The sequence below is a fragment of the Staurois parvus genome, unplaced genomic scaffold (genome assembly GCF_062004578.1).
Source record: "Staurois parvus isolate SC_StPar_1 unplaced genomic scaffold, SC_StPar_1.0 ptg001055l, whole genome shotgun sequence".
NCBI lineage: Eukaryota > Metazoa > Chordata > Amphibia > Anura > Ranidae > Staurois > Staurois parvus.
This window is the reverse complement of record NW_028318851.1, coordinates 193329-207113: the sequence shown is the minus strand read 5'-3', so window position 1 is coordinate 207113 and position 13785 is coordinate 193329. Positions and strand designations below refer to the sequence as shown.

At 50.0% G+C, this 13785-nt stretch overlaps 1 protein-coding gene and 1 pseudogene across 2 annotated transcripts in view; both read left to right on the top strand.

The window, feature by feature from the left end:
* Positions 1 to 13785, top strand: part of OGFOD3 (2-oxoglutarate and iron dependent oxygenase domain containing 3) — a 183791-nt gene that overhangs the window by 4097 nt on the left and 165909 nt on the right. For both annotated transcript variants that reach the window (XM_089658178.1, XM_089658179.1), the window contains exon 2: positions 1109 to 1323. In XM_089658178.1, coding sequence (XP_089514304.1) covers positions 1109 to 1323 — 215 coding nt within the window. The remainder of the gene's footprint in view (positions 1 to 1108; positions 1324 to 13785) is intronic.
* LOC149440727 (U2 spliceosomal RNA) lies at positions 7508 to 7682 on the top strand (annotated as a pseudogene).

Sequence of the window (13785 nt, the reverse complement as noted above, 5' to 3'; positions counted from 1 at the left end):
AACCCATATAATCTACTGCTCATGCATTTTTGCAGCCGGTTCACACCCTGTACCCCCACATTCACCCTTCTCACCCCATACCCCGTCGTTCACCCTTCTCACTCCGTACCCCCTCGTTCACCCTTCTCACCCCGGACTCCGTCATTCACCTTTCTCACCCCATCGTTCATCCTCCTCACCCCGTACCCCTCATTCACCCTCCTCACCACGTACCCACTCATTCACCCGTCTCATCCCATACTCCCACATTCACATTTCTCACCCCATACCACCACATTCTCCCTCCTCACCTAGTATCCTCTCATTCACCCTTCTCACTCTGTACCCCCACGTTCACCCTTCTCACCCCGTACCCCGTCATTCACCCTTCTCACTCCGCACCCCCTTGTTCACCCTCCTTACCCCATACCCTGTCATTCACCCTCCTCACCCCGTACCCCCTCATGCACCCTCCTCACCCCGTACCCCCTCATGCACCCTCCTCACCCCGTACCCCCTCATTCACCCATCTCACCCCATACTCCCACATTCACCCTTCTCATCCCATACCACCACATTCACCCTCACCCCATACCCTCTCATTCACCCTCCTCACCCTGTACCCCCTTGTTCACCCTCCTCACTCTGTACCCCCTTGTTCACCCTTCTCACCCTGTACTCCCTCGTTCACCCTTCTCACCCTGTACCCCCTCGTTCACCCTTCTTACACTGTACCCCCACATTTTTGACCACCATCTCCGTCTGTCCCATCATATTACCCATCATCCCTCTGTTCACTCACATTTACTCATCTGAACCCTCCACATTGTATCTGTCATCTCCCTGTACCTATCCTGCCATTGTGCCCTCACCCTGCTCATCTTGTGCCCCCTCATTCATCCTTCTCACCCTGTACCCCCTCATTCAACCTCACCCTGTACTCCCTCATTCACCTTTCTCATCCTGTACCCCCACATTCACCCTTCCCACCCTGTACCCCCTTGTTCACCCTTCTCACTCTGCACCCCCTTGTTCACCCTTTCCACCCTGTACCCCCTTGTTTACCCTTCTCACCCTGTACCCCCACATTCACCCTTTATCTAAAATTTTATTTTTCTTCTCCTTGTAGGAGCAAGAAGAGCAGAGCTCATAGAACATCAAGGAGACGTCACATCCTCTGGGGGGCGCTCTTTACACTTCTGGCCGTATCTGTTTTTTTCTTCCTGTGGGAATATCCTGGAGGGGACGGGATGGAGGTCCTTGCCCCACAGCAGGAAACCATACAACACAAGTTTTTCCCAATGCCTTGCTCCCAGGATTATGAAAGTCACAAGAAATTTGCTGGTGAGTTTCAGCAGAATAATGTTCTCTGACCAGTGGCTCGGGGGCCTCATGTAGTTCTCTTGTACCTCCAACAGTGTACCAGCAGATGCTGCAATATACACATCAAAGACATTGCTGAACTCCTAGAAAACCTCTAAATACACAAAAGAAATGCACATATGGGCGCTGTGTTACCTGCCAAAGGATTTGAATTTCTCTCCATCCAGTCCAAAGATTTACACAGCTCTGCCCCCCAGCACAGCCCAGGTCACACTGACAGGAAGAGACTGTGAACTACCACAGTGCTCTGATAGTTCATGAACTACAAGCCGACGGACGCTAAGGCTGTTGGGATTTGTAGGTTTTTAGTCACAGAATTCTGTGAATGAGTGACGCGGCCAGGTGGACGGAGCCCCGCACGGCCACATTTTTTGAAACTTTAAAAACGTATCTTTTAAAGGTCTTGTTTCTCCCCCAGCTTGTGATTGGGCAGTGAAAGTTGAAGTAGCAGAATGATGAGCTCATCTCTTTGTCATTCTGCTCTCTCTTCCAATGAGCATGATCTTTAGGAGTACTGCGGCACAACTGCCTGGCTTCCTGTGCTGCTTCTTCCTCCCCCAGTCTGAGCTCTGCTGTACAGGGACAGCCAGGGGCTGATACTAAATCAGGTTTAGGTACTTGTATTGCTTGCATTCAAAATACATTTACTGATCTATTAATGAATACACAGCTCATTAAAGTGTTACTAAACCTGCATTCACTATGTCCGCTCTCCCCGGACCCTGCATTCACTATATCCGCTCTCCCCGGACCCTGCATTCACTATATCTGGTCTCCCCGGACCCTGCATTCACTATATCCGCTCTCCCCGGACCCTGCATTCACTATATCCGCTCTCCCCGGACCTTGCATTCACTATATCTGCTCTCCCCGGACCTTGCATTCACTATATCTGGTCTCCCCAGACCCTGCATTCACTATATCTGGTCTCCCCGGATCCTGCATTTAATATATATGGTCTCCCCGGACCCCGCATTTACTATATCTGGTCTCCCCGGACGCTGCATTCACTATATCTGGTCTCCCGGGACCCTGCATTCACTATATCTGCTCTCCCCGGACCCTGCATTCACTATATCTGGTCTCCCCGGACCCTGCATTCACTATATCTGGTCTCCTCGGACCCTGCATTCACTATATCCGGACTTCCTGGACCCTGCATTCACTATATCCGCTCTCCCCGGACCCTGCATTCACTATATCCGCTCTCCCCGGACCCTGCATTCACTATATCTGGTCTCCCCGGACCCTGCATTCACTATATCCGGTCTTCCCGGACCCTGCATTCACTATATCCGCTCTCCCCGGACCCTGCATTCACTATATCTGGTCTCCCCGGACCCTGCATTCACTATATCTGGTCTCCCCGGACCCTGCATTCACTATATCTGGTCTCCTCGGACCCTGCATTCACTATATCCAGACTTCCCGGACCCTGCATTCACTATATCCGCTCTCCCCGGACCCTGCATTCTCTATATCCGCTCTCCCCGGACCCTGCATTCTCTATATCCGCTCTCCCCGGACCCTGCATTCACTATATCTGGTCTCCCCGGACCCTGCATTCACTATATCTGGTCTCCCCGGACCCTGCATTCACTATATCTGGTCTCCCCAGACCATGCATTCACTATATCCGCTCTCCCCGGACCCCGTATTCACTATATCCGCTCTCCCTGGACCCTGCATTTACTATGTCCGCTCTCCCCGGACCCTGCATTCACTATATCCGCTCTCCCCGAACCCCGCATTCACTATATCCTCTCTCCCTGGACCCTGCATTTACTATGTCCACTCTCCCCGGACCCTGCATTCACTATATCCGGTCTCCCTGGACCCTGCATTCACTATATCCGGTCTCCCCGGACCCTGCATTCACTATATCCGCTCTCCCTGGACCCCGCATTTACTATGTCCGCTCTCCACGGACCCTGCATTCACTATATCTGGTCTCCCCGGACCCTGCATTCACTATATCTGGTCTCCCCGGACCCTGCATTCACTATATCTGGTCTCCTCGGACCCTGCATTCACTATATCTGGTCTCCCCGGACCCTGCATTCCCTATATCCGCTCTCCCCGGACCCTGCATTCACTATATCCGCTCTCCCCGGACCCCGCATTCACTATATCCGCTCTCCCCGGACCCCGCATTTACTATGTCCGCTCTCCACGGACCCTGCATTCACTATATTCGGTCTCCCCAGACCCCGCATTCACTATATCTGGTCTCCCAGGACCCTGCATTCACTTTATCTGGTCTCCCTGGACCCTGCATTCACTATATTCGGTCTCCCCGGACCCCGCATTCACTATATCTGGTCTCCTCGGACCCTGCATTCACTATATCCGCTCTCCCCGGACCCTGCATTCACTATATCCGCTCTCCTCGGACCCTGCATTCACTATGTCCGCTCTCCCCGGACCCTGCATTCACTATATCCGCTCTCCCCGGACCCCGCATTCACTATATCAAGTTTCCCCGGATCCTGCATTCACTATATCCGCTCTCCCCGGACCTCGCATTCACTATATCCGCTCTCGCGGGCCCCGCATTCACTATATCCGCTCTCCCCGGACCCTGCATTCACTATATCCGCTCTCCCCGGACCCCGCATTCACTATATCCGGTCTCCCCGGACCCCGCATTCACTATATCTGGTCTCCCCGGACCCCGCATTCACTATATCCGGTCTCCCCGGACCCCGCATTCACTATATCCGGTCTCCCCGGACCCCGCATTCACTATATCTAGTCTCCCCGGACCCCGCATTCACTATATCTGGTCTCCCCGGACCCTGCATTCACTATATCCGCTCTCCACGGACCCTGCATTCACTATATCCGCTCTCCCCGGACCATGCATTCACTATATCTAGTCTCCTCGGACCCTGCATTCACTATATCCGCTCTCCCCGGACCTTGCATTCACTATATCAAGTCTCCCCGGATCCTGCATTCACTATATCTGCTCTCCCCGGACTTCGCATTCACTATATCCGCTCTCCCCGGATCCTGCATTCACTATATCAGGTCTCCCAGGACCCTGCATTCACTATATCCGCTCTCCCCGGACCCCGCATTTACTATATCCGCTCTCCCCGCATTCACTATATCCGCTCTCCCCGGACCCCGCATTTACTATATCCGCTCTCCCCGGACCCCGCATTCACTATATCCGCTCTCCCCGGACCTCGCATTCACTATATTTGCTCTCCCCGGACCCCGCATTCACTATATCTGTTCTCCCCGGACCCTGCATTCACTATATCTGGTCTCCCCGGACCCCGCATTCACTATATCTGTTCTCCCCGGACCCTGCATTCACTATATCCGCTCTCCCTGGACCCTGCATTCACTATATCCGCTCTCCCCGGACCCCGCATTCACTATATTTGCTCTCCCCGGACCCTGCATTCACTATATCTGGTCTACCACAGTACACACAACATGGAATAAAAATAAACTGCTAAATACTATTTCACATCAGCAGTATATAGCAGTCTTGTGACTTCTGTCAGTGATTGGCCAAGCACTGGGTAATCTTCTAGGATCAGTTTTCATTCTCTTCTGACTGTCCAATGAGACTGCATGTCCTCTGACCCTCTGTCTAGACAGTGCTAATTGGCCCTGTGCTAATCACATGCATTCTCCCAAATAAAAACTTAACTATACACACTAAACTGAGCATGTAGAGCTTGCCCCCAAGGCTCTGCTCTATCAGTAGATAGATTGGGGACAGTAGAAGAAGGGGAGGATCAGAGAAGACAGTATCAAACAGCCTTTTTACACAATGCAGAGGATTAACCCCTTAGGTTCCACAGTGAGTATAACAAGCATGCTTTACTGCATCTACAGACTGATTGTACTGTTTTGTGTTTAGTAACACTTTAAGTCTGCAGAATATTCACCTTTACTTTTCAGTGATGTGACTGTTAGATCCCTCGCTGGCACATCTCCTCCCTGGGCTTTTTCCGAGTGCCAGTTTTTTGGCTTCTTGATTGGCTGGAGGGTAATGAAATGATTCCCATTCACACCAGAGTCCTTCATTCCAGCACCACCACAGTGTGCGGGAATGTCTGCTTAACTGCACATCGCAGTGTATATTCAGTATACAGTAAGTGTGTTACTACCACCATGTGAAAACAAAGAGAAAAAAAAAAGAAAACTAATGCAGCCACCACATCTAATGATTGATAAACTGCAATATATGACGTTTTGGGTTTAAGCACATCCCCGTCACCCTATAGCAGATATACTACTACAGGGCAACAGGGGTATATATACAGGATTTTACATTTTTGAGTAGGGGGCGCGCACCCTACCCACGCTGCCAATCGAGGCCCTGGCTGTCAATCATCAGGTCCCAGCTGGTGATTACCTGCCAGCACCCGGAGATTACCGAGGATCTCCGATGGGGAGGAGGGCTGCTTTGTTTACTAAAAGTCCTCCTCCCTGTCGGCTTGGTCACACTGCTCTGGATGGCTGTGCACAAACCGCTTTTGACCTAAAGGGACGCTTTTTGGACGCCATGGACGTTTCTCAGTTTCCAGGCAGAAAGAACAGTCAAAATGCAGGCAGGGCGCCGGACAAAGCACTCGGGACAAAATGTATGTGAAATGGTTTGATACAGGAATGTTATACTATGTGATTTTAGTGAATGTCACTTTTACAATTTTCAAATTTCCCGCCAGTCCTGCCCCCCGTATGTCCCGACGATCGCAGGGGACGGAACCCAGAAGCCGGATGCCGGCATCGGCCGGAGGACATTGCCGGGGACACTGCAGGGGGGACATCGCGGGAGCGCAGGACAAGGTAAGTGCTGGAGGGATCCCGGAGCAACGCTGCAAGGTATTCCCGAGTGTAGCTCGGGGTTACCGCTTGTGGTACTGAAACTTTACCCCGAGCTACACTCGGGAATACCCCCAGGGGGGTTAAAAAATTCAAAAACGATCAACACGTTCGCCAGGGCTTAGATGTTGTATTCTAGTAAGGACTCAAGTAGAACAATTAGCAAGCTGAATTTATGTGAACGTGAGGGATACAATATTCAAGACGGATTCGGCAGATCCCATAAAGTTTCCTTGGACTCCTGTGTGGTTTGGCACTCTTTCCATTATCTTTCTCCTCAATGCGGTGCAATGTTCTGTCACAGCGCAGCACCAGGCAGCTAGGAATAGATTTAATATTACAGGTCAAGCATCATCTCGGTCTGTCATCCACTTCTATACTATCCTAACCAGCATGAGCCAACAGTTTAATCTTTCTATGTCTGTCGGTCCTCCGGGTACATGCCTTGGTGTCAGTCTACACTCTGTAGTGACAATAGGGTGGTGCTGGTTACGTAGGTTACTGTGGTGCATAGAGCATGGCGAGGAAATCACCTCTGCCCTCTATTTCCTTCTATATCTCAGGGGGGCCCCTGCTGAGAAATTCCAATTAATTCCCCTTTGAGAGCACTAATGCAGTCGAGAGATTGACGGAACAAGGATTGTGGTAAAAGGGCGAAAACCGCTAGTCCGGCAAGATTTACACCCTTTTCTTCCAGAAAGCAGAGCAGAGTTACCTGCTGACTGAGTTAAACGATAGCAGACAGGGTCCATTAGACAGCATTTTTCCATGTCTGCGTATGCGCACCGAGGGCCCTGCCTGATCCAGCAAGCTGCCTCTGGGGATGCGTGATGTAAAAATTCCAGGAGGCATTGCAGAGGACTATATCCATGTGTAAAAAGGCTCCAATGGATCCCAGAGTGACCCACAGTGCTCTTGCACATGCCCGGGGTCCGGATATGTCACGCTTGCCTGTATTTAGTTTAAATTTATTTATTTGGTTTTTTTGCAATTGTGTTACAGGGACGGGGGAGAAGGCAGGAGAGAAGAACATTACGGGCAGCACAGTGGCTAAATGGTTAGCACTTCCGCCTGGCAGTACTAGGGTCGCTGGTTCAAATCCCAACCATGGCACCACCTGCCTGGAGTTTGCATATTATCCCTGTGCCTGCGTGGGTTTCCTCTGGGTACTCCGGTTTCCTGCAGGGTTGTAAGACATCATTTGCCTAGGCATGGAAACCAGGAAGTAACTTAAGAAATGTGAAAAAAAAAAAAAGTTTAAAAGTAAATATAGTATACTGTGGGCAGCACGGTGGCCGCTTCTCGGCCTTTTGGCTAAGATCAAGTGTAGTATCTGTTCTTATCAGTGTCCAGCAGGGGTGCTCCACGGTCATTCTAGCTTTGCGGGGTTGATTAGTTGTATAGTACCCCTGCTGGTATGATGGGGGCCCTGATGGTTATTACGGGGGGAACAGAAACCGGGAGCCCATTGGAGTTGGGGCCCGGGAGTAATTCTCCTTTGGAACGTCCCAGTTCCTCCTGATTTGAGTGGATCTACCTTGTCTGGCCAGGGGCCGGGAAGGCAGAATGTCCGCAAACCAGTGCCCCCTGAGTGGTCGCCTCAGGGGTGCTCTTAGTAACACCTGGGTGTGGGACCCCACAGTGTGAAAAGGCACATGGTCACTGTGTTTTCAACTTTATCTGCACAGTGCCCTCAGGACCAGGCCTTCTGGCTAAGTTCGGGGCAATTTTGGCTACAGGCCTCAGGGCCTGGTCTGTGCACTATTTGGCACGACCACTTTTTTATTTTTTATTTATTTAATTTATTTCACTCCCACGTTTTGTCACTTTTTCTTACTTATGTGTGTGTTTTCTCACAGGATGGAGGGTGTGGGTCCTCGGGCCTGCCCTGAAGTCTAGGGGGAGGATGTGTGGCCTTTTGGTTCCTTCCTCCCCTGTCCCTAGGGGGTTTTCTCTTCGTGAGAGCCCCCTGGCCAAGTACTGAGTGGCTGGATTTGGCTGGCCACAAGGAACGGTGGTCCACCAGGAGGACCAAATGGGAACCTTATCCCTGTCAGGAGCTTCGTGCCCCGGGGGATAAGGGTAGTGGTCCATCCCCTTCGGGGGAAGGACAAAGCACACCCCTAAGTGCACTTTTTCGTGTGGTGTTTTGCACTTGCACTTTTTTTGTGAACACTTACGGGTTTTTCGTACGTTTGCGGACTTAAAAAGAAAAAAAAAAAATGAATGAGAGAATACTGGGGGGGGGGGGGGGGTCCTGTGTATAAAAACATTTGCTATGCAGATGTTGTGACGGGAGTGACTTTGGGTGGGGGGCCCATGGAACCCAGCTCACTTTAGAGAGAGGTGGGGAGACCCCTGTCTCAGCTCCCCATATCCCTCTTATGTGTAAGTCACCCTGTGCCTGTTAGGGGTACAGGGTGATCTGTCCTAATATTGTGTAGACATGTCTAGGAGATAGGTGGGGTGGGGGTTGTGGATTGTTTGGTGTTGTGTGGTTGTATCCCATTGTTCTATTGTTTGTCTTGCTTGGGAGCAAACTATTATGGGATGTATGTGTTTGTGTGTAATAGCTTAGTGGGGGGGAAGGGGTGTGTCTCCAGCAGCCCTCCCTCCTGATGGGACTGTCTGCTGGAGTGAAGTTTGAATACTTGTGTGTCTCTTGTTACTAAGTGTAGATTGCCCCGCCCTGTGTCATTATGCAGGGAGGGGGGATTATCCCCTGAGTGTATATATCTTGTATCTGTGTTAAAATAATCTAGTCTGCTTCCTGGTTTACTTGAAGACTGGTGTCGTCTAGTCTTGTATGGTCGGCTGTGGTGTCTGTGATTGGTGTTCGGATGGGGAAGCGGTATTCTAAGGGAAGTACTCAAATGCCATCTGGGTGGGGTTTGTTACAGATATGACAAACATTTGCACAATCAAAGTAAAAATTGCTGCACTGCCTCCATTATGTGTGATTTCTATATCATCAGCCTTGCCTAGTTGTCATAATGTGTTGTTTTTTTTTTTTTCAGAAATACCGGGAAAATAACATATTATGGTCACTAGATGGTGCTGATGATGTAGGAATTACACATAATAGAGGCTGGACATCAGTTGCTCTGGTTGTGCCAATGTTTGTCACATCTGTACAATGAACATGTTATGATGTGTTGCACATCGGCAAGTGGCAACATGTAGGATTGTAGAACTGTGTGAGATCAAGTTCCCCTGGGTGACACCCAGTGGTCCTAATGAACTGTTGTCACCCAGGGACAGGAAGAGGGGATAAGCTTTCAGAAAGCAGTAAGCAAGTGGAATTACATATGAGAACAGCACTAACTGCTGGAGTGGACAGCTGCTAGGAGGACATCATAGTACACAACCAGCATTTCACATTTACAAAGTTTATTGGTGGAAAAAGATCTTATTAAATGTTTACTGGAGAAACTATTTAAAGTGCTACTAAACCCACAGCAGTACAATCAGTCTGTAGAGGCAGTAAAGCATGCTTGTTATACTCACTGTGGGACCTAAGCGGCTAACTAAGGCTCGAACTAAGGGCATTCCTTCTTCATTTTGGATAGAGTAAGGGAGAGGTATAAACCCCATCTGTGTCCCAATAGGGAAATTTTCCTTCATTTCCTGTCCCATTGCTACAACAGGAAGTGAAAGGACATCTCTGCAAAGTGGTTGTCACCAGAACTAGTGTCCCCATTGGAACTAAGGACATTACATCTTCATTTTGGATAGAGTAAGGGAGAATTATAAACCCTGTCTGTGTCCCAATAGGGAAATTTTCCTTAATTTCCTGTCCCATTGCCACAACAGGAAGTGAAAAGACATCTCTGCAAAGTGGTTGTCACCAGAACTAGTGTCCCCATTGTAACTAAGGGCATTCCTTTTTCATTTTGGATAGAGTAAGGGAGGGTTATAAACCCTGGCTATGTCCCATTAGAGAGATTTCCCTTTACTTCCTGTACCATAGCCAAAGCAGGAAGTGAGAGGACATCTCTGCAAAGTGGTTGTCACCAGAACTAGTGTCCTCATTGGAACTAAGGGCATTCCTTCTTCATTTTGGATAGAGCAAGGGAGAGCTATAAACCCCATCTGTGTCCCAATAGGGAGATTTTCCTTCATTTCCCGTTCCATAGCCAAAACAGGAAGTGAGAGGATATCTGTGCAAAGTTGTTTTCAGCAGAGCTAGTGTCCCCATTGGAACTAAAGACATAACTTCTTCATTTTGGATAGAGTAAGGGAGAATTATAAACCCTGTCTGTGTCCCGATAGGGAGATTTTCCTTCACTTCCTGTCCCATTGCCACAACAGGAAGTGAAAGGACATCTCTGCAAAGTGGTTGTCACCAGAACTAGTGTCCACATTGTAACTAAGGGCATTCCTTTTTCATTTTGGATAGAGCAAGGGAGGGTTATAAACCCTGTCTTTGTCCTATTAGAGAGATTTCCCTTCACTTCCTGTCCCATTGCCACAACAGGAAGTGAAAGGACATCTCTGCAAAGTGGTTGTCACCAGAACTAGTTGCCCCATTGGAACTAAGGACCTTCTTCATTTTGGATAGAGTAAGGGAGAATTATAAACCCCGCCTGTGTCCCGATAGGGAGATTTTCCTTCACTTCCTGCCCCATAGCCAAAGCAGGAAGTGAGAGGAAATCTCTGCAAAGTTGTTTTCACCAGAGCTAGTGTCCCCATTGTAACTAAGGGGATTCCTTTTTCATTTTGGATAGAGTAAGAGAGGGTTATAAACCCCGTCTGTGTCCTATTAGAGACATTTCCCTTCACGTCCTGTCCCATAGCCACAACAGGAAGTGAGAGGAAATCTCTGCAAAGTGAGGCAATCCCTGCTTGCCACCAGAATCGGTGTCCCCACTGGAAGATTTCCCCTCTATTCCTGTTCTGGTGACAACACAAATTTGGGATTTTCCAGGTTCTGCTTGAGAAGTTTTTTTGGTAAAGGTGAACTAACCTTTTGAAACCACTGAAGAAGCTCTAATTGGAGGTAGATGGTGGGGAGGATGCGGGGTGGAGAATCATGAATTTATTGGGGTGACACCTCAGACTGCTCCGTCCTGCGCTCTGCCGGTGACAGATGCAGCATTGCAGAATCCACACTGCGATTACCTGCTGGATGTGCTGCACCCCTGCCTGCCTCTCACTCTGCGCGGCATTGGACGGCCGCTCTCCTGCCTGTTCAATTACTTTCCGCAAACTTACCTGTGAAAGGATCCCTCCAGCACTGCAGTGTGATCGGTCCGCGGGGTCCCGGGTGATTCACGGTTTTTGCTAAATACTTTAGTGTGAATGGGCTGTAAGGTGCTGATCACTGCCTGGCCTGTAGGGGGCATTGCAGCAGTTACTTACTATAGAACAGGGGTCTCCAAACTTTTCAAACAAAGGGACAGTTTACTGTCCTTCCAACCTTAGAGGGGCCGGACTGTGGCCAGTGGGAGTAGAAAATGGTGTCCATGGGATGAATAGTGCCTGAACATTGATATCAGTGGGAGGAGCAGTGCCCCATCATTGGTGTCAGTGGGAGGAATAGTGCCCCATCATTGGTGTCAGTGGGAGGAATAGTGCCCCATCATTGGTGTCAGTGGGAGGAATAGCGCCCCATCATTGGTGTCAATGGGAGGAATAGTGCCCCATCATTGGTATCAGTGGGAGGAATAGTGCCCCATCATTGGTGTCAGTGGGAAGAATAGTGCCCCATCATTGGTGTCAGTGGGAGGAATAGTGGCCCATCATTGGTGTCAGTGGGAGGAATAGTGCCCCATCATTGGTGTCAGTGGGAGGAATAGTGCCCCATCATTGGTGTCAATGGGAGGAATAGTGCCCCATCATTGGTATCAGTGGGAGGAATAGTGCCCCATCATTGGTGTCAGTGGGAAGAATAGTGCCCCATCATTGGTGTCAGTGGGAGGAATAGTGCCCCATCATTGGTGTCAGTGGGAAGAATAGTGCCCCATCATTGGTGTCAGTGGGAGGAATAGTGCCCCATCATTGGTGTCAGTGGGAGGAATAGTGGCCCATCATTGGTGTCAGTGGGAGGAATAGTGCCCCATCATTGGTGTCAGTGGGAGGAATAGTGGCCCATCATTGGTGTCAGTGGGAGGAATAGTGCCCCATCATTGGTGTCAGTGGGAAGAATAGTGCCCCATCATTGGCATCAGTGGGAGGAATAGTTCCTGAACATTGATATCAGTGGGAGGAATGGTCTCATCTTTGGTGTCAGTAGGAGGAATAGTACACCATCTTTGGTGTCAGTAGGAGGAATAGTGCCCCATTATTGTCAGTGGGAGCAATAGTGTCCCATCATTGGTATCAGTGGCAGGAATTGTGCCCCATCATTGGTGTCAGTGGGAGGAAGAGTGCCCCATCATTGGTGTCAGTGGGAGGAAGAGTTCCCCATCATTGGTGTCAGTGGGAGGAATAGTGCCCCATCATTGGTGTCAGTGGGAGGAAGAGTGCCCCATCATTGGTGTCAGTGGGAAGAAGAGTGCCCCATCATTGGTGTCAGTGGGAAGAAGAGTGCCCCATCATTGGTGTCAGTGGGAGGAAGAGTTTCCCCATCATTGATGTCAGTGGGAGGAAGAATTCCCCATCATTGGTGTCAGTGGGAGGAAGAGTGCCCCCTCATTGGTGTTAGTGGGAGGAATAGTGCCCCATTGTTGGTGTCAGTAAGAGGAATAGTGCCCCATCGTTGGTGTTAGTTGGAGGAATAGTGCCCCATCGTTGGTGTCAGTGGGAGGAATAGTGCCCCATCATTGGTGTCAGTGGGAGGAAGAGTGTCCCCTCATTGGTGTCAGTGGGAGGAAGAGTGTCCCCATCGTTGGTGTCAGTGGGAGGAAGAGTGTCCCCATCGTTGGTGTCAGTGGGAGGAAGAGTGCCCCATCGTTGGTGTCAGTGGGAGGAATAGTGCCCCATCGTTGGTGTCAGTGGGAGGAAGAGTGTCCCCTCATTGGTGTCAGTGGGAGGAAGAGTGTCCCCATCGTTGGTGTCAGTGGGAGGAATAGTGCCCCATCATTGGTGTCAGTGGGAGGAATAGTGCCCCATCGTTGGTGTCAGTGGGAGAAATAATGCCCCATCATTGGTATCAGTAGGAGGAATAGTGCCCCATCCTTGGTGTCAGTGGGAGGAATAGTGCCCCATCATTGGTGTCAGTGGGAGGAATAGTGTCCCATCATTGGTATCAGTGCCAGGAATTGTGCCCCATCATTGGTGTCACTGGAAAGAATTGTGCCCCATCATTGGTGTCAGTGGGAGGAATAGTGCCCCATCATTGGTGTCAGTGGGAGGAATAGTGCCCCATCATTGGAGTCAGTGGGAAGAATCGTGCCCCATCATTGGTGTCAGTGGGAGGAAGAGTTCCCCATCATTGGTGTCAGTGGGAGGAAGAGTGCCCCATCATTGGTGTCAGTGGGAGGAAGAGTGCCCCATCATTGGTGTCAGTGGGAAGAAGAGTGCCCCATCATTGGTGTCAGTGGGAGGAAGAGTTTCCCCATCATTGATGTCAGTGGGAGGAAGAATTCCCCATCATTGGTGTCAGTGGGAGGAAGAGTGCCCCCTCATTGG